Raw genomic sequence first — 21,591 nt, forward strand, 5'->3', positions numbered from 1 at the left:
ACGTGGTCGTCGGTGCATCGCATTGTTCGTATTGTAAGAAACGCAAGGCGGATCCTATCGCGATCGACAAGACAACGACGAAATTGCTAGAAGAGAATGTTGTTTCCCGATGTTCTCGCAATGTGCTCTTCCTACGTTCCGTTTTCAAATTGTCTAAATAAACGTCTGTTACACGTTAAGTTTATTTTACTTTTGTGTTGCAAAAAAAGGAAGTCGTACTAATTATACAAAAAAATGGTGAAATAAGTTTTTACGTATAGTATACTAGAAAATGTTCAATTAATATATAACCAATTAAATGTTTGGTTGACAAAAAATAATTTTACTTTTCTAGAGATTTAGTAATTATTACCAGACGATTGTTTATATTATCTATTATATTGGTAATACTTACTAGATATTTAAAAAAATACAATTATTTTTGATCATATTAATCAATATTTTATTAAAATATTCACTCAACATTTAGCAGTTATTACCAGATTTTTTTTTTCAGTGTATGTGTATACTGGAACTTATAATGTGACGAATAAAAGATGACATAAGATAATTCAATAATAAATAATTTTTGAGCTATGGTGTAACTGTAAAATTTTGAGCTATGGTTAAGTTAAAGATGTAAAGTTTATGTTCACAAAGAACTTTTAATACGGCATAGCTCAATTTATTATTCAGCCTTGTATATATGACATTTTTATTTATCACATTATAAGCTACATTATATATGTAAAATTAAGTAATTTTATCCAATTTTCCATGTAATTAGTGTGGAGTCCTTTGTACGAAGGGGTTCCATGATATGAAAGTACTTAACCGATTCTTTCAAAGAAAAATCTGCACCTTGCGCTGTCGAAGCTGGTGTTGTAACTCGCACAAGGAATCTCATTGCAACGTCTAAATTACACGCAGACCGTATTTACGCTGCAAGTATTTGCAAATACGTCCATAAATACACGCGATACGTGTCGGGTGAGAGGAAAGCGCATTGCCGCTTTAAGGTGCGTCTATGGAGGAAAAGGAAGAAAACGGGAAAGAGAACGAACCGATGTAGTGTGCAAACAGTGCTCGGGGTATGTTTCCCGAAACGGAAAGACCCTCGATGGGCGTTTATCCGAGCGCATACGCGCACGCAACACGTTTACGCGGCGGTACAGTCGTCGAGGTATACTTAAATGCGACGCGCCACGCCATTAAAATCCTCAACTCGGCAAGATGCCTTGTGACACAGCACTCTATCTCTAAATATATTTTGGAAATTAACATAACTCTCAGAATAGAGTAAATTGTTATCTTCAGAAAGTGTGTTAATTTTTATAAAAATATAATTATATATATAATAATAGAATTCAATTTTGTACATTTATATAATATAATGTTCTATATTAAAACAATCACGAAAATAGTAATACAAAAATATTTCAATACGTTTTAATTATATTACGTTAAACTTTTTAGATTAAAATTACGAGATTAAATTTAACATTAAGAAATTTTCTAAAATGATTTCGTTTTACCATGAATTAATGGATTGCACTTTGAATATGAATTTTTTCATTATTTCTGATTTAAAACTGGATATTTATATATATTTATTATATTCCAAATTATATTATTTAGAATATATAGATAAAGTACAAATAAAATAAGTGTAAATTAAGATATCTGAGTATAATACAGATATACATAAATGAGCTTTCAAATACTGAATAATTTAATAGTTATTATCTACCATGTATTTTCGAAGGATATTACGTACCAAAATGAAACATTATTACAAACAATATTTGTGTCTCTCACGCAATAATACTGCAACAATAGATTGTTATATGAGTTGTGTACTCAGGCGCAAGCATTATACGTAACATGTTTGGGCAATACGATATTTCCATGATCCGAGTAATTGGATGTTTGAATATCTCATGTATCATATTCTTTACGATATATATTTTAAAATTAGAAATTCAAAAATAATGATGAACTTAAGTAAAATGCTTAAATATAGAAAGAAAAGCAGTATATAATAGAAAGTACTTAAATTATATTCGATTGTCGCATTTTTCTAAATATTTTCGAATCTTTTTAAGCATTTTTTACATCGATTTCTTACTAAATAGCCTTTTTATATTTTGCACTTTCGCTTAAATAGGTTATAGTGTTAAATAGGTTATAAATTTTACTGTAATCCTGCATATTATTCTTGTAAATCTTATTTTGTTATTAATGATGGTTGTGCGAATTTTTGAGTATGCTGTAACTCGCATAACTCTAGTTGCATTTAAATGCGTCTTGCAAAGCAGCAATTTATTCGTACCATGCGATTATCGTAATATATTGCTCGAAAATTATTGCATTGATACCATCTTTTTACCATCTTTATACCGTCTTTTTGTCGAACATAAGTCCTTTAATCCGGTGAAAGGACAAACCGAGCTAAAAAAAAGCAACCGTAATGTAAGTCACAGCAATGTATTATTACTTTCATTCTTTCATCAGGAAATATGAAAATACACAACGATTATAAAGAGCCAAATGATTATAATTAATCGAAATACTCGTTATTCGAATTAACGAGTTGCATAAATCCACGACTTCGTGATCCTTTTGCCCCAACAAATCTCGTTAATCGGTAAATCAAACGTGTTGAGAAACTTCAGCAGAAACGATTCAGTGAAATTGCTGCGAAGAGAATTCGCATACCTTCTGTGAATAATGAGGCAAGATCTACTTAACTCTACATTTAAATAAAGTTACAGGATATAAACACAGTTATGTATGTATCAACTGGTAGATCGAGATGTGCAAACGAATGTTAAGATGTACAAGAAGTTACGACGTCGCGCTCCGACTCGACGTATCACGCAGTGATCGACGAAGCGCGTACTTTGACAGTCATTACACGGCCATGGAATTTACACCACGAGCAAAGTAGACGCGAGACGACTTTGTCCGCGCGCGGCTTAACGGGGCGGTGCTTTCCTCACTTCACTACGATAACTCGTAGAAATAAACCGAACTAGTTTCGCGATGGTCTTTAATCGCCTTCATTATCCATCCGCCCGTAACCCTTTACAGCATTTATATTGTTCTTTTTTTTTCTCCGGTTCATCGATGTCGTCGATAAAGTGTACTGTACGCGAGCGATTTGCACGAAAAAGCCACAGAACACGTAAACGTGTACACGCGTATATATACGTACATAAATGAACACGTATTTGATGACGACGACTCTCCCTCTTCCTTTCTTTCCCTTTCCCTTTTTGAAGTTGTGCCTCCTACATCCCTTATGCCCGGCTCCACCTAGTACTTTTCTCCCTCTGCACAAGGGAGGCCCGAAAGGAGGGTTCGCCCTCGAGTTATTATTATTTTGCCGCAGATATACATCGCGTGGATTCGCTTTAATGGTCTGACGTTTATTTCCTACCAGGGTCGGTTTTATTACCGAAACTGGTGAAGCAATTTATCTCGAAGGAAAGCCTCGAACGAAGGATCCATCATAAAATATGTATTATATATCGAATTGAGAGGAACAAGCGCAATTCATCGTATGGTATCATTAAGTAATATGATTTAACACTTTTCGCAATGATAATATATAAGTATGTTGCAATGTGCAAAGTGTGCATTTTGAGTAAGAAAACAAAGCACTTGCTTTCATTCAGCTTACATTGAACATAAAATTATCTGCTATTAACTGCAGTACACGTACGCGATCGCTGGAAGCTTAATTTAATAACAGGTCTTGACGAAGGTTAATTTAATAACAGACCAGCGTCTCTCCTTCGGATTCGCCAATGTATAATACCATATATTATCAAATTAGGAAACGCGTCACGAAATCTTATTCCTGACACTTGCTTCAAAGTCCAAAAGTGTGTATCTGAGAAGCAGAAGAATGTAATTTCAAGAAAATCAATTTTGAAGATAAAACCTACAATTTCGTATTTATGTATATACGTGCGCGTGGATGACTTTTAAAATAAAAGTAGATAAATTCAATCAAATTGAAACTTGTATGTACAATAATATACTGAATAATATATATATATATATATAGAATAATATTTATGTATATCCGTACTTTAACAATTTTTTATTCTAACTGATTGTATACTTTTAACGAATTTAAATCATCACATTAGAAGACTGCCATCATTCTGTAACTGCTAGAGTTTATTTTCAGAGCAATGATCTAAATATGATCGAAATATTTGAACACTAAGATCCGCTTTGACGAGATTTATTCTCATCGATCCAATTTCGTATTATAGTTATTTAAATATAGAATCGCTATTTCGCATTTGGTGATTTTGGACTTGCCACTCTCTATTTCCCAGATATAAAGATTTGATCCGACTCTGTGACTTCCTATACAATCTCAGTACAAGCAGAGAAAGAAAATTCTCGAAACACTCGAATGCATCGCGAGTGTCTGAGAGCGTAGAGCTTCCGTTAAGGGTGGAATCGCGCGCACATCGACAAGAAGGCACTTCATCGACGGCGAAACGAGATTTTTCGGCTCCGCTTTGCCCGCATACTCTCCTTTGTTCCCGTGAATACCAGTCGAGTATTCGATGGTAGATCATGAATGTTGGGGCGAAGAAAAGCACCCTCGTTTTGGCAGATGATCGTATACTGTTCAAGTATACGATCGACTTTTCCTCAATATATCCTTATGATTCGGAAAAATGGAAAATTGCTTTGACGAAGTGTTACGTTTTACAAATAGATAATGACAAATAATAATGTCGAATTGTCGGTTAGCGTCAATTTGTATAAAATTATTTTTGCAATGCATCATATAAAATTGTAAACTTTTTCTATTATGATAATTTATTTTATGTTTTTCTTTGACGTTAAAGTGCTAACGTAGGTATGCTAGTATAAAGATTATCTTAAAACGTGATATTGATGGTAATTTAGCAGATATATCAAATAGCTTCGTGTTCACGTTTATGATGGATTCCTAGAAGACGATTTGTCAGAAGGATAATCGTGTATTTTTAATTTTATCGATCTTATACGGATATAATTTACATCATTTTACGGTTATGATAGAATTATATCAAGTAAAAAGTTCAACAGATTTGAATAACGTATCTATGATTAACAACAAGTTAGTTAATTGACTACACTTAAAAAGTTATTTGCAGGTGACTGCAGTTTTGTAAACGGTGAAATATGTATGAACGTGTTTATGATAATTTGGTTGAATAATTTATTAGCATAATCGCTCTTTCAATCTCATCATTGGTTTGCAATTTGCATCACAGCGTCTTCTTGTCGTATCAGAGTGATTGCACTGACCAGCTATTTATAGTTGCGTAAGAATACATTGACGAATTAAAACCAGAGCTGCGTAACAAATCGACGTCGCCGTATAAGCCAAATAATTAGACCAAATTTATCAGGCAAGAGTTACGTATAGAAAGACATCTCGCACCTGTCCGCCCTGTAGAAATAGAGCTTTCCGCGCGTGTTTATGGTAATCTCGACTGAATAATTTATCAAGATAATCACTCTTTTATCCCTAGTCCACGTTCGTGATTTGCATCGACAAGTTGCGCGAGTTGCGCGGCTTGTTTAAAACTGGATCGAATAAAGATACATCGGTTTCTGCAATTGAAATGATAAATCAATAATAATTTACTTATCCTATAATTGTTACGCCGTTGTCTGATATCTCTTAGATTGTTCCTCTTTCCTTTTCTCTTAGATTCGTTCGTTGCACAACAAAACCCTCGTAGACGTGGTTAATTACGATCACTTACTAATTATCGGAATAGCAGGGCATTCTTATTAATCGGATTTACTGTGACGAAAGAATAATGCAATAAAAGTACAAAGCTTTGTAATTCGAATTTATGTTACACAATTGACAAATATTAAAATATAATTTTTTCGATATGTTTTTTGAATCTTTTTGGCACAAGCGAAATTTTATCTCTGAATTAAGAGAGGTCGAAATTTCCCTCCTAAAGTAATTAAGAAAACTATTTGACAATGTAACAGAAATGTTAAAAAGTAATTCTAAATTTTTCCACATTTTTTGAAAGTTCAGAACAGTAAAAAAAAACTTGGACTGAACGAAAAGATCCAGATTGCAAACGGAGAAAGTAAAAATATGACTGCAGACGGAGAGTTACATTTAATGTTTATTTAAAAAATCAAGTTTCGATTGATCGTGGAAATGTATTTATAGATATTACGATTTAAGTAACAATATGTTTCTATTCCACTCTCTCAATCGAATGGAATCGCGTTGTAAAACAGTGATAACGAATTCACGAAACGAGTAGAACGTATTACAATAGCTTATTTATCGAAATTGATTTAAAATACACGGAGCGGAAATTCAGCGTAGTTATTTCGTAGTGTACGTTAAATATTTCGTGGTAGCGAGAGACGGTTACCGTGCGGTCATGTTTGTTTTGATAACAGCAGGGGCGGGGCGGCGCGGCGTAGGTACATATAAGGCTGCCGCGCGCTACGTAAGCTATGTTATCATTTTTAGATTGAGACTCGAGCCGACAGGCAACAGCGCGTGCCGCTCCGTATATCGTCGCATTGCCCATCATGCATGATCGCAAATTCAAAGAAACATAATTATTTCCTGCAAATTATCTATATGCGCGATAAATTGACTTCCTTGATTAATAATTATAAACGTATTGACTATTTATCGCGATACGAGAGGGTTTCGCGTGAATCATTCATTTTACATAGTAATAGAAGATGGGAATTTCAAATTATACCGTACTATGATATATGTATATACGTCCATATATCGCGCATTTCTATTTCTCTAACGATGTTTTATCATTACGAATGTATCTCATGTCGCGCTTTGAATTTTTCGCTGATTTGCTCATTACTTTCTGATTAAGAGTATAGAATATAAATAGACAGAATGAGCGATTGACAAATCGACAGACTGAATGATTACAATAGTATTTAATTAATTGGATTTACGCGTTTGAAATATAATATATTGCGTATGCAGGTTGAGAATTTCGATTGTGCACATTTTCGGATAACCATAAATGATCATCATTTTCAAATTTTTCATTTAAAAACGGAACGGCTGTGATTGTGAGTCGAATATCATTGTTGATATTTTATTAATTAATAAATTATAATTCCGATATTTTTTTTTGTCAATTGCCTAATATAAATTCGATGTTTGTACATTGTTTGCAATTTGTTAAAAATTATTATTATTTATACGTTGTTAAAAATTCTCACCGGAGATTTTATTGGACAAATTCGCGAAATTTGCCAGTATCGAGCCTCGTATTTTTTCCCATCATTTTCGCGATTGCAATTCGACGGGATTACATTGCAATGAACAATAGTATAAAGTGCGCGTTGTATGCGATTAGCGTCGGGAGTGCCGTACGATGCTATATAACGATCGTAATTGATCATGTTTTTGTGAGTATTGTGTTGTGTACGAGTGCAAAAAAATATAATCCATAAGGAGAAGGCTTGGGGGACATCGGCACAGAATAATCATGAGAGGTGCGTAAATTATATTTTATTAATATATCTTTATAAAAATTGTGCTTGAAACAAAGATTTATTAATAATACACGATTTATATCCTATTACATTATTATAGTGTTATCTAAAGATGAAATCACATGATGCATGATCTCTTGAATGATAAGTATGCATGCTGCTATGATGCATGAACATTCATGAACATGCATGAACATATTCTACGATCTACTTAATGCTGTAAATACTTCGTTGACCAATCAAAAGAAAAAAATTTACGAATTGACAAACAAAGCATCCTTCAAAGCATTTGCAGCGTTAAGCGGATTGCACCTCTAGAATACGTTCAGGCATCAAAACCGACATGCAGTATGCATGCTTATCATTAAAAAAATCATGCATCATATGATTCCAGCTTAATATTGCGACGTGTTCCACAGTCGTATCGTATTTTAATACAACATTGGGAATAATCTTTCCATTTCTCACAATCGGCTTATTGTTAGTACACTTTCAGATTCTCTCTAATGAAAATATGGATGGTCTATGTTTCAGGATGTGATATTTTATTTCGAATATCTCTCTCGATATTTAATACATGATTCATATAATTATGAACACAAATTATAATTATAAATACGAGTCTCTAAATGATTTTTTTATCTTTAATTAATTCTGTCAGAGATCGCGGTACGATCAATCGTCTCAACCATCGGTATCGTACGTCAAAACCGAATCGACTCGCGTACTTTTCGCGAGACTCCCGAGGCACGCGATGAACACACGCGTGGGTTCGATGCGGTGCATTGCGCTGCACTACGCGAGAATTACGACGTGCGTTCGGCTGTGTGGCGGAGCATTAACATATAGATGCGATCCGTGACGCGGAATGCATACGCCGGATATGCCGCGCTTACGTTACCGCGCGATGATACGCGAACTGTGGGGAGTGGGCCGCCTTCGACAGGGGTAAGGTAGCCGAGGGCTACCAGTTCGTCGTAATTACCACGCTGCTTATGAATAACGGCGGGGGCGGACACGTGAGATCGCGCGGGTCCATCCCCGCGGCAGCGGAAAGCCCGCGCGAGAAATCGGGCCCCGGTAACGAGCCGACCGCGTATCTGACGACGATCACGCTGGTTTGCGGCGGGCCGCGAGATTTGCAGCCCGCGTGGGTGGATCGAGTCAAGTGGACCTTCTCGGCGATATTCGCCTTATATTATAATAATATGTGGATGTTAAGCTTGAAACACACATACGATCCGTTCGCTGCCGACTATTGGCAAACATGTTATCTATTAATAGGCTTTTTACAATAAGTCATTACCTAAGCTTTAAGTTTTAAACCGTGAGAAATTGATCATTTATAGTCGATTATTCTTCTTACATTCGACTGTGATTAGTCAATTTCTCACGGCTTAAGACTTTAAAGCTTAGATAATGGCTTATTGTAAAAAGCCCATGAGAATTTCTTATCGATTTATACATGATTTTTTTTCTATTTCCATCGACTTATTAAATGTAACTCTTCTCCTTCGTTGATTTTCTAACCTTCGGTATTAAAGGAATGAACAAGTCGGTTAAGATATGAATAGAAGATATTCAAACAGCGTTCTAGAGTGAAAAGTTACATATTCTATAGACATTTATTTCAGAAAATTAATTCTATGCGTGTTTTTACTGAGAAATAATTATTTTGTTTTATCCTCAATAATAAAAATGCAAAAATAATAAATTGCAACTGTCAACATTGCAATAATAAATTCAACTCAATAATATGAATACAGTATTTGCGCCGATTACATTTGAAATATCTATAATTAAATTATTTGCAATCAAAATAACGATTTATAACGATTAAATAACGTCCATATGATATTTATAAGTTTATACGGTATTTTAAATCCCTAAATTTGAATGTACATATTACCATATATGTATATTACACATGTATATACAAACACGTACAATCTTTATAATGCTATTTTTTCGGATATCAAGCAAGAGTTTCATAAATCTGGCATAAGTTTTGATGTTTTCTGATATTCTTTTATCTCTTTTTCTACTATACTCTCTTTCCGCTTTGCTACGATATATAATATAAGATATAGATCGTAATGGCATATACCTGCTTATACAAATAATATAAGATAGTTATATAGATCGAAGTGCATTAAATTACGAAGTTAAAGTAGCAGGAATTGAAAAATAAAAAGATAAGTCAATCTCGCTTTGCCATCGGGTAAAATAACGAGAGAAGAAGTACGCGAGAATGAAACTAGTAATGAAGTCTAAAAACCTGCACACGACGAGAGCAAGCATTAAGCATGATCAGCAGACTTCGTTCTAATGAAATTTCGACGACGCGAAAATCAAGAATCGACTTAATCTTGATCGTTCATTTCTTTGAGATACAAATGGATATAAACGTAAGTCGGCTAATACCGGTTTGGTGTTTTTTAACATTCTGTTAACCAACGTGATTTAATCTAAAATCGGCTTGTTACACAAGGTATCCTAGACGTCACGGATTCTCTTAGCTGTCAGAAAAACGTGATAAAGTTCCATTTTTCTTTAACAAAAACCCAATCCAAAATTATTCTCCGTTATATCTTTTTTTTATTTTCTACATGAAATATTTTAACAATTGAGTAAAAAATTAAATTTTTATCAAAATATAAACTTTACTTCAATTGTTGTAATAAATTGAAAATATAATATATTATATTTTCAATTATATTTATAATATAATTTCAAATATATATATATATTTATAATATAATTTAATATAATATAATATTTATTATATAATAACAATTATAATAATAAATTGAAAAATATGAGTCCAGAAATTTAAGGCACGTGAGTTAATTACGTTAATCTGCGATATCAAATATCTACGTATGTAAATATCAAAATTTCTTTATTAAAATGACTATTATTTTCATAGTTATCTATTCTTCCGTTATTTATGTCCGAGATACTCGTTAAGAATGTTAACTTGCGGCGACTTATCGCGATATTATCGAGATGCTGAGGCCATGATCGTGATTTCGTGGGGAAGGAGGAGCAAGAAGAGTATTTTCAGGAGGCCTATTACGGTAGATAATTTACGCAGGTTGTTCCTGCGGCAGTTTCCCCACAAGAATTTACAGTGACAGTACCACTCGGCGCGACACTCGCCAGGTGTAAATTCGATTACGATACTACTTGCGTCGATATTTCACAACTGTACGAGTGCAGTAGGTAACGTCGCCGTGTAATCTACAAGCGAAATTATGCTCGCCATGTAGGCGGTAAAACTTCTATGCGTCTCATAAAGAAACACGCGATAGCAAAAATCAAACGGGAACAAAATTTAATCCAATCGCGATAATTCCGTCCTAATGTAAATATTAGTTCACAAGAATTTTAAGTATTTCAGAAAGTAACTACATCGAAGTATTTTATTAGTTCGCAAAATAAAATGTAGAGAAAAATTTTTGCGAATTAATATCATAACTTTTTAATGTCTTATCTATACAGTAGCCAATAGTTTCCGTTAACATATGTAATTTCATGATCATTTTTGTCAATCTGTTTCTCAATTTATATTATAAGTTAATAAAATTCTTACTGTAATTAATTTACCCAGATAACATGCATGTTACATAAGATATCTAAAAGATGTCTAAAAGAGTCTTTTAGATATCTTATGCAACATAAATATTATCTGGGTTAAGAACACAATATTTTAAATACTAGTAAATATATTAAAATACTCGTATAAATTGTTGTAAAGATTCTTTATCTGAGCAATACAATAAAATTACTCATTGGCCGAAAACTTTTGGCAACCACTGTATGTAACCTTCAAACTTAGAAGTAGAATAAGTTTGAAGGTTACATAAGAATAAATTTATATATATAGAAGTACTACTCTCAAAAAATTTCTTTGTGACGAAAAGACAAATTGTCATCTTATAATCTCTCAATTGTATTTATTAAATACTTTTATCTTCAGTTCAATGATTGCAAAATAAAATTAGTCAAACAAGAATAATTTCTTGAGCGATCGCAATATCTGATAATTAGTATCATATTACCCGTGGGGTGTATTTGGCCCCAGGTGCAACTCGATCACGATATTCCTTTTCGCGCATCGATATTTCACTCGCGTTCGAAATGCAGGGAGCGTCGAGACGTAATCTGCGCTCTGCATATGGAGCACGCGTGGGTAGAAACGCGTGTATTCGATGCAACGAGAGAACTCGAGAGGGACGACAACTACGAGAGCCTCTCGCTTTTCATGCCGTCAGTTTTCAACCTGGAAAAATCACTCGATTCGTCGTGAACGCGAGATGTATTGTCAGCACAGTTTTACAAGTTTCAAATCAACATCTTATCTGATTATTGTAACGACGCTGCCGAGTGAAAGCCTGTTTATTCTGATTTTTGTTGCGATGTACGCGATAGCAATATAAACGTGACATTAAAGTGAATGCAATGCTGAAATATTTTGGTGTGAACGACAAATTTAATATAATTATAAAATACAAAATAAATAAATAAATATATATATATATAAGAGATATTTTAAAAAGATAAAAGGAATTTATATAAGTGATATTTATGAAATTATAAATAAATATATTTTTAGCTAATTTGAAAATAATCTAGAACAGTTGAATTACAAAAGTTAATTGTATTAAACAATTTTTAATAATTATATAATTTATATATTATATAATTATATAATTATATAATAATTATGTAATTAAATAATTATTATTTAATTTTTAAAAATTATATAAATTTTTATATTAAATAATTTTTAATATTTTGATAAAATACATTAAATGATACTATTACGAATTCTACATTTTTATTTCAGAATAATCAGTGACATAAGAAACCAATTTGCATACAGATTAAAACAGTTTTAAGCGTAGGAATTTAGGAAAGAACCATTTTTCTGCATAAAATCGGAAGCTATTCTCTGCAACGTCCTTAAGACAGGATCGTTGGGGACGACACTAAATTACGAGATAAAACTTTCTTGTTAAAGTTCTAGGACAGTAACTACATTAGTGTACATCGCCGGCACCTAATGTTTAATCCTTCTATATACCGCAGTACTGGTCTATGTACCGCGTCTTAATATTTTTTAAACATTTATTCCAATCAACGTAGACTTCTCATAATTAATATTTAAAGATATTTCACTCAGAATTTATCGCTTACAATAAATTTTTTATTTTGTCAAGTTCTATTTTTAACTATATAATAAAGAAAATATCTATAAGGTATCTGAAGCATAATATTTTTAGGCACATACAAATTAAAATGCTTTTTATTTAAAAAATTACAAATTTACACATTGCGAATATGTATTAATTTGAAACTTGAATGAAATGTGCACCATATGTCAAATTTAATTAGAACTGAACTCTGTCAGATTCTGTCCTTTACTTCTTCTATATATGATCTCAATTGAGAAAATATTGGCATCTAAAAGCGAAATTTATCGAGATGCATCGACGTCTCGAATAGAGGATTCGCTCACTTGCCCGAGCACGGCTAAGAGCTTGCTGTGAAAATCGCGCATCGTCTACGCGAGTGAAAATGCCGGAGTAAACGGGCGAGCCGCAAGCGAGGGTAGTTTTAATTAAGCCATTAGGGGTGGCTGAGAGGCTGCGACCGAGCGGCTAGACGTTCCAACCCTCTTTCTCCTTCTCGCTCGTTCACCAGCTCTATCTGCTCTGTCTGCTTAAATTAATATAGCGCCCGCATTCCGTTCTACCACGTGGCGACGAAGCTCGTATCCAGATCGACTTCCTTTCATCCTGATCCTCGTTAAATTTGCGGAAATAATAAAGTGATCGCACAGACTCAGATCCGTACCAAAGTTTACTTAGTTGTGTACACAATACGTATCAAAAGTTCAGCAGTCTCTCATTAAGAATTCGAATTTCACGGACAAATTCCAAACTTTTTTAGTGATGATTTCTCAGGAAGTGATGATTTTTATTACTGTATAAAGTTACGAAGTAGAAACTCTCCTTTTTCTTTAACATATCGTAGTTTCGATATTAATGCTTAAAAAGTGAATCTTAAAATTTAATAGAAAGAGATTCATTTTCTTATCGATAAAATTTTTTTACTTATATTTTGCAGATATTTTTGATAGTACAGAATAAAATATCGTAGAATTTTGTATAATGTGTATTTACTCAGTTCATTCACGTTTTCGTGAAGTAATATTTAATTCTTAAAACCCTGTACAAATGATACAAATATAAAATATTAATGCAAAAAGAACATGGATTATATTTAAAGAATATTATTAGCAGCGCAGATTTTAAAGCATAACAAATTCACGATTCATTAATTATTTAATAATAATTCCAAATCGAAGTGTAAAGTAAATTTTTCTTTCGTATTTATTTTGAAAAATTTACGCGAATTGATTTTAAAACGTCTTGATATTGCAGTACATGCTTTCTTTTATTTTTAATTTAGCGCAAAATATCGTTTTTTCAATATCATTTCAATATTATAATGGATTCGTGATTGTCACAAAATTACTTGGAAGATTATTATGCTCGTATTTATCTTATGTTTACCAGCGTTAAATGCAGCTGCTTAACTTTCATCTCACGTTTATATTAAATCATCGTACAAGACAAATGTAACTCAGAATCGGACATGGACATTAGTGCTGAATACGTGACATTAGAATACCGACCTACGTTAACATCGCTTGCCTCTTGAGACTCGAGATGTTATTTCCCCTTCTGTCTCTTCTGTCTTTCCCACTCATCTATTTTATCTTCTTACGTTCCATCGTTCACCAGTAATTTTTACGTCGCCCAGTGTGTCACTAGTAGAGTGTTCGACGCGTCGTACCGTAACACTCAGAATGTCAAGTAGTTCGACCGTAGGATAGTTAAACGCAAACAAGCAAACTATACATAGTCGCATGAAAGTGCGTATATACTGAACAAACATATAACGAACAAAAAATGGTTATTGTGGATAAAGTAAGATATATGCATAATTGACGTTAGAAGTTTTAATATATGTATGTTTCTCTAAATTACCAGTTACAATATTTAATAGAAACATTTGCAAAACATTTACAATTTGTCTAAAAAATATTTTTTTGTAGCTTTTACGTTGTGGGATATAATTAATTCATTAGTAATTTTAATTAATTAATAATTGTAATTTATACCTTTTACCGGTATTTTCTTCAAGAAAGTTACGTTGTTTACGGATTATCTCCACATCTTGATATATCGATATTGATAAATGTTAATGTTTCATGCACATTGGCAGTTCACTTTATTAGAGCGAGAAACAATCTGGTATAATATCAAATAATTGACATTTAATAATATTCCAAGACATGAAGATAATCAGGTAAACCATATAATTTTCTTGAATTATAATTAAATAGTTATAATATTTAAAAAGTGTAGTGGTGCGCTCGATAGTTGTATCCCACTTTATATATATACGAAAACAAATGTAATTAAACTCGTACTCTCTAAAAGTGAATCAGTGTATTATTACTGAAAAATAGTAAATATTTACCGATGATTACAGTTATAAGTGTAGCACTGAAGTCAGTAATAAAAAATACACTGATTCACTTTTAGAGAATATAGGTAATATGCAACCAATATGCCAAATGTAACCAGAGGCTACTGCGTTAATTCGAGCGAGATAGCGTGAACAAATGAATACGAATGTCCGAAAAATCGTGTTCACTGTTCGTTGTTCATTTGCTCAGTGTGTATACGTACCTTTGAATTTACTTTGCACTTACTTACCAGCTCGTCCATCGTATCCATGCTCGTCGTCGTCGTCCTCATGCTCGCCGCTCTCCTCACCAGCCGTACCCTGCGTCTGCACGACCCTGGGTATCTCTGCAAGAATACGAGATAAATGAGAGGAACGAGTCTGGATGGAAGGCTGAGTTAATCCTGCAGATGTTCATGCTAAGAATTTCTCGCTCGAATCGATAATTGTTTCTCTCTTATACAGAGATTGCGAAAAATATTTTCTGATCTTCTCGGAAATAGATCATTAACAATCATTAAAATCTTAAAGACGCTATCTTCGGCGACTTTTTTAATATATTTAAAAATATAAACGTTCATTATTTTATATTTGTAATATTTTTGATCCGAAGTAACGTGCATCATAAAATCTGAGTACATTAATTGCTCGAAGCACAAACAACCGTATGACATTTTCGCTCGTCCTGTATTTATTACGCTGACTGTGAGGCTTTTTGCATGATAAAATACAAGCATTGTGTCTTCGTGATACCCGGAGGTGGGCAACGATGTAATCTTTCGTGACACGAACACTCGTTCTTGATTGAAACTCGATTTGAAACTAAAAGCCGTCCGTGGCGGCGGAAGCAGAGGAATAGGCCCCGATCCGATGGTCGCACACACGTTTTCGCAAATTTCGCCTAATTGGACAAGCGCGAGGAGATCCGGTGTCGAGATCGTCGCGTGTTCCTCTCGATCGATCGATCGATCATTCTCGAGAGCAGTACGGGTGTGGTCGAGCAGCTCTGATATTTTTTTTTGCACGACCTTCTCGCCACCCTAGTAGCAGACTAAAAGATCGAACGTGAAATCAGCTTGGTGAGAGACTTTTTGCATTCTCTTTCTGGTCATACAACATTGCACGTTTGTATCATGGCGTGTACGCGAATATATCGATAACGATAAATCGCATTGACAGAAAGAGGTTTGCGATATTTTTTTCTTTTATTTTGAATTTATAATTCATATTTTAAATTCTCTGTAATTTTAGCGTTCTGAATCTGCTTTAGAGCATTATTTCTGAAAAACTCTGAAAGAGTTCAGACGTTCTCAAGAAATGTAATTGCAAGAAATCCGCTTTCTCTTTCATTTTTTTGACTGACCAGCATCTTAAAATTTATTCAAATGTATCATAACATCATCTTAAGAGAGGTACACACAATTTCTCTTATTCTCTGTAGTCGGAATACTATCTTCCTCGTATCGCGACATGCTTGGCGTAGCTCGCACAAAACGAGCTTGGCTCGAGGGGGGTGACGAGTGTCGACGGAAACGAAATCGAAATAAAAGATAAACGCGGCAATGAAACCGGGTATCAAGCACAGTGAACGCACGCGTGGGCGTGTACTTACTGATGCAAGGCGCAATATGCGATCTGCTCTGTTGGTAGCCCCTGGCGCATCTGTTGCAAGTAATACCGGTTACGCCGTCTTTACAGGGACACTGGCCGCTGCTCTGGTTACAGGTCTTTCCAGAAGCTCCGATCGGATGGCAGTCACACGCTGTAACATAAAAAACGAGCTATTTAGTTAATAGAAAACGAGCGTAACTTTATCAAAATAAATTTTTGAGAAAATTAAAAATTAATAAATTTAAGGATAATATATATTGCTTTTTTATTTCATTATATGTATATTATTTCTGTTATATAGAAATCATTCAGAATTTATTTTGTTATTTTTATCTTGAAACATCGAATATGTACATCAGTCCTCTTTTAGCTTCTGCACGGAAAGTATAATTTTGCTGAAGTATTAAAAAATTTAATTATATATAGATCTGAAAAATAATTTTGTTGGACTATTAAAATAATTATGCAGAACATTTTAGTTGATTGCTAGAATACTAAAATTTTTTCCAGCTTTGCTCATCATGCTTGAGTTTCCTACATATCTAATTATTTCGATGGTTCAACAGTATTATTTTCAAATCTATATCTAGCTAAACTTTTAAATATTTTAGTAAAATCGTTCTTTCCGTGACAATTGGGAAAAGCGTAATTTAGTTAGACACGTGATATAAATGGTATGATTAATTAATTATTGGAGAAAATTTTATGTCAAAGCAAACTGAAAATCGGATGAAAGAGAGCTTTAATCAAGCTGGTCGCGCCAAATCCACTTGCGTCAACCCGCTGATATTAGTGCATGGTGTTCGAACTTATTGTCGTCTGCATATCTCGTTATGCTGTACCGCACCTTTGAGATACGCTGATTCTATTAAGAAAACAGCGTAGATAGGCGACCTGGAAAATGATGGAGATAGCCAAACAGGCATGACGATCCGCTACCTGAAATTAAGATAAAGCGCGGACTTTACATAGCGCCTATAAAAGGACCTTGGCCATTGACTGCATCTCGATAAACGGAAGATCTTACGCGGGATAAAAGCGCTTCATTCCCACGAGCAAGACACGAGGAGTATACTGATGTGGTGGAAGTTCTCGCGATTATCGACAAATTGAAAATAAAATAAAATTTTTGAGATTGATTATAGAAATTAAAGAACTGATTTTTTGAATTCACGTTTAATTTTTAAAGAATTTAAGATTAAAATATATTATCGAAATTATGTTTAGGAATATTCGCGTTTTAACCTCATTCAAATAGAAAACTTATCTATCATCATATTAGATAATAAAGTGTCCAGAAACGTTCAACCAAGAAATGTCTCTCATTAAATATATAATTAATAATATCAGATATCTCAGATATTTTAATGTCACACAGTGGTCCTATTTTTACAGATAAGATTTTTTTTATTATGATTTCTTAATTAATTTAAAATTTTTCTGTTACAAAACTATCGAGATATCAATAGATTTCTAATTATAAATAATTGAAAATAAAAGATATTTCACAGATTGAATTTCAGAGATATAAATAGACAATGAAATCTTATTCTTTTCTCAGATTTGAATTAAATTGTGAAAATTTTAATTTGAGAATTGATCATAACAATATTATAAATGGAAAAGTTGCAAAAGATATGCCTTGAAATTTTTTAGAAAAACTAAATTTAAAATATAAAAAAAATCTCATTTGAAATTAATTTGATCAAAGTGGGATATACTGTACATGACGTGTTATATAGGTATCGTAAACGATAGAAGGGGATTGCAAGATGGATGCATTCCAGCCTTATCCTAATTTTATGCGCCCTAATCTTGCGTAAGACACGAGTGTGCGAGATATTAAAGAGCCTATTGCTACACGTAGGACAAAGAGAATCTTCATTGATCATTCCGGAGGATTTATAAAATCAATCAAGCGTGTCTCGATGACTGGATCGTCAAAGCATACTTCAGAGAAACTTATAAGCTTCCCTTAAGACTTGATGAAGAAAATATTTTTTAAGCTGAAGAGAAAAGTTAATAAATATTCAAGCGACCACACGTTTAATTATACCGAATAATTTGCATAGGTACAGGAAGGAATAACAATTATCTCTTCGAGTACTCCTTTGTTTAATATGAGTAAATGAAGGTCGTTAATTTCTCTTTAATTTATATTGAAGACTTATCGAAAATTGAGGACAACGTTATTGCTGATGTAGTTATTATTAAGCATAATACTTATATCAGTCAATATCTCGAAAATTACAGAACAAAAGGAAAGTAATAAATAAAATTGATTTATTGTTATATTTTGACAGTAATAGATGTTACTTGAATGCTACAAGAATGATACCTGTTTTCTTTTGTATAAATAAAATGCAAATAACTTGTGAAGATAAAAGGAAAACATAGAATCATGGTACAAGTTATCATAATTATCCGAGCATTAACATTCCGTCTCTCGAGAGAGTCGTACGTCGCCAACGCGATTTACTACCAATAATCGCAACAAAATTGCGCTCATCATAAAATAATAACCCGACTGATTTACGACAACCGTGTATAATCAACTGCAGTTATGAATCCTTCTCGTAAATTGTATCGTATTGATAATACAGGGCAATGAAAAATTTATGTCGCACACGAAGGACTAAAATTAACAGCAATGTGTGCAAAATGAATCTCATTATTTGACATACGAGATATATACGATTTGATTAAAAAGTAGATACATCATTGAATTAAAAATATTTTTGAGAAAAAATTTTCAGGGAAGAACATAAAGTTTATTGAAATAACAATTTAATTCAAATGGTTGCATTAATTCTATGTCACAAAATTTGAAAATTTGTTATTTCAATAAACTTTATGTTCTTCCCTGAAAATTTTTTCTCAAAAATATTTTTAATTATGCGTAATTATTTTGATGAGAATAAATTGATAAGATACATTAATCTTTTTTGTAAATATCACGATCTGTTCATTTTATAACAGAATCATGATTCATGATGCAATAAATGGATTCTAATTATCTTAAGCCTACTAAAGTCGAGGCAATAATTAAACGAGACTGACGTCTCACTGTTTTCTAGAATTGACGCTACTAACCATGGGACAAAGTTGATCCTTATCTTCTTTCGCAACTCTTGTCGAGAGCTAATTGTATCGCGTGTGGTATACGGGACAACGTCTCGTTTAAATTTCCATTCCCGGCATAAATTACCATCTGTTTCGCGAGACGGTCCACGAAAATTAACGGGGAACACGATTCACATAATTCTCAATCGTCGACGGCTTGCACATTGACGTGAATCGTTGTTCGATCGTTCTTGAGCGAGCTAACTGCTTAGATTCATGGCGCGCAATCAAAATACAATCGCCCAATAAAAATTTTATTGCTATGGGTACATATCTTCGTGATTAGCGTTTGACATAAATTGGACTCGCCAATATTTCGTACAGACAACATTCGATGCCGACAACATTCTTGTATCTTATTTGACTATTCATTACCGAAGTGAACTTGACATGGCAATAATTCTATCGGTTTTTTAAGACACTGAATGAGATTACAATTTTTAATAGTTATATAAATGGCAAAATATTACTGTCATTCATTTAAATTGAGTTAGATGGAATAAAAATATTTTTCAGCTTGTTTACGAGAGTTATGAAAAAGAACAATTTTTCATGTAATTCATAAAGAAATATCATAAAAAACAATTCATAAAGAAACATCATAAAAAACAATAATATGTTGTAGAAATCTTGAAGAACTGTCTTAATGTTTGAACGACGAATCTTTTCGTTATCAATTAGATTTTATCATTTAGCACCATTTAACTTGGATTGCGCGACGAATAGCTTAATCAACCGCGAACGTGCACGAACTAGTTCGATCGGCGGTGCAGATTGCAATTCCGCGGACGTGTGTCACGGGAGGTCACGACACGGTTTATTGGTCATGCGGCGTTGTCATTAGAAATGTCATAAACAGTGATTAGAGACATCACGGTGCAGCGACGTAGTTCAAGGATTACTACGTTTCTTGTTGCGACGACCGCCGTCGGGGATATAAATTACCGTCGTCTTCGGCCGCTGTCTTCGGTCGACGTTGGAAACGACGTTCGACTTTCGACACCTAAATCGTTGTAACGGTTGTTTCGTATCCGTGCGACTTGTCTCCGGAGACAAGGAGTCGTTTGTTCCCTCGTTACGGGCCCTTTCGTTACCTATAAATTCGTTATGCAACTCTCGCCGCGAGACGCCAGACGTCGGAGATGAAAGCGGCAATCTCGCGTCACAATACCGCGAGGTATGGAAATCATTCGAGCTAGGATTCTTGGATATATCATTAAAATCGTCACCGTTATTGCAACGGCATTGCGCACTGCAAAGATAGCTTATTGAAAAGTTAGCCCTGCTGCTATTTTTCTACTTTTGTCACTAATTTATATTATATTTATCGTGAATTAATATAATTACATTATTAAACAGCTTTGGATTTGAAAATTATTCGGATTTCAGTACTTTTTCACAATCAAGCTTAAAATAAATGTTTATAAGAATAAAAGTCCATATAGTTGATAGTAGAATTTCAAATTGCAAATTTTAATTAGGTCTGTAATTATATTTAAAATGATATTGTTATTATTGTTATTCGGATCTTGGTTTCTGCAAATTTAAATATGGCTATATAATATATATTTCTAAATAATTAACTACATGTATATGTAAAAATAATAAGTATAATGAAACAAAGCGAATACATTCAGTGATTTGCGATTTCAATATAAAGAAAAGCCTTGAGCAATCTTTGTAATTCTAAGAATAAACACGCGAAGATCAGATGAAGGTTGTTCGAAAGTTGACGATTAAACATAGTACTCGTTAAATAAGGCAACTTTTTAGTACCATATTATCTTGTTACGT

The 21,591-nt window shown here is 33.4% G+C and overlaps 1 protein-coding gene across 2 annotated transcripts in view; it reads right to left on the bottom strand.

The window, feature by feature from the left end:
• The window catches only part of LOC108732038 (netrin-1), a 214,536-nt gene that overhangs the window by 29,956 nt on the left and 162,989 nt on the right, over window positions 1-21,591 (bottom strand). For both annotated transcript variants that reach the window (XM_018462644.1, XM_018462652.1), the window contains exons 3-4: window positions 16,676-16,825; window positions 15,315-15,410 (exon numbers count right to left, since the gene is read on the bottom strand). In XM_018462644.1, coding sequence (XP_018318146.1) covers window positions 15,315-15,410; window positions 16,676-16,825 — 246 coding nt within the window. The remainder of the gene's footprint in view (window positions 1-15,314; window positions 15,411-16,675; window positions 16,826-21,591) is intronic.

This window comes from Mycetomoellerius zeteki, unplaced genomic scaffold, assembly GCF_001594055.1.
Source record: "Mycetomoellerius zeteki isolate Tzet28-1 unplaced genomic scaffold, Tzet1.0 scaffold102, whole genome shotgun sequence".
NCBI lineage: Eukaryota > Metazoa > Arthropoda > Insecta > Hymenoptera > Formicidae > Mycetomoellerius > Mycetomoellerius zeteki.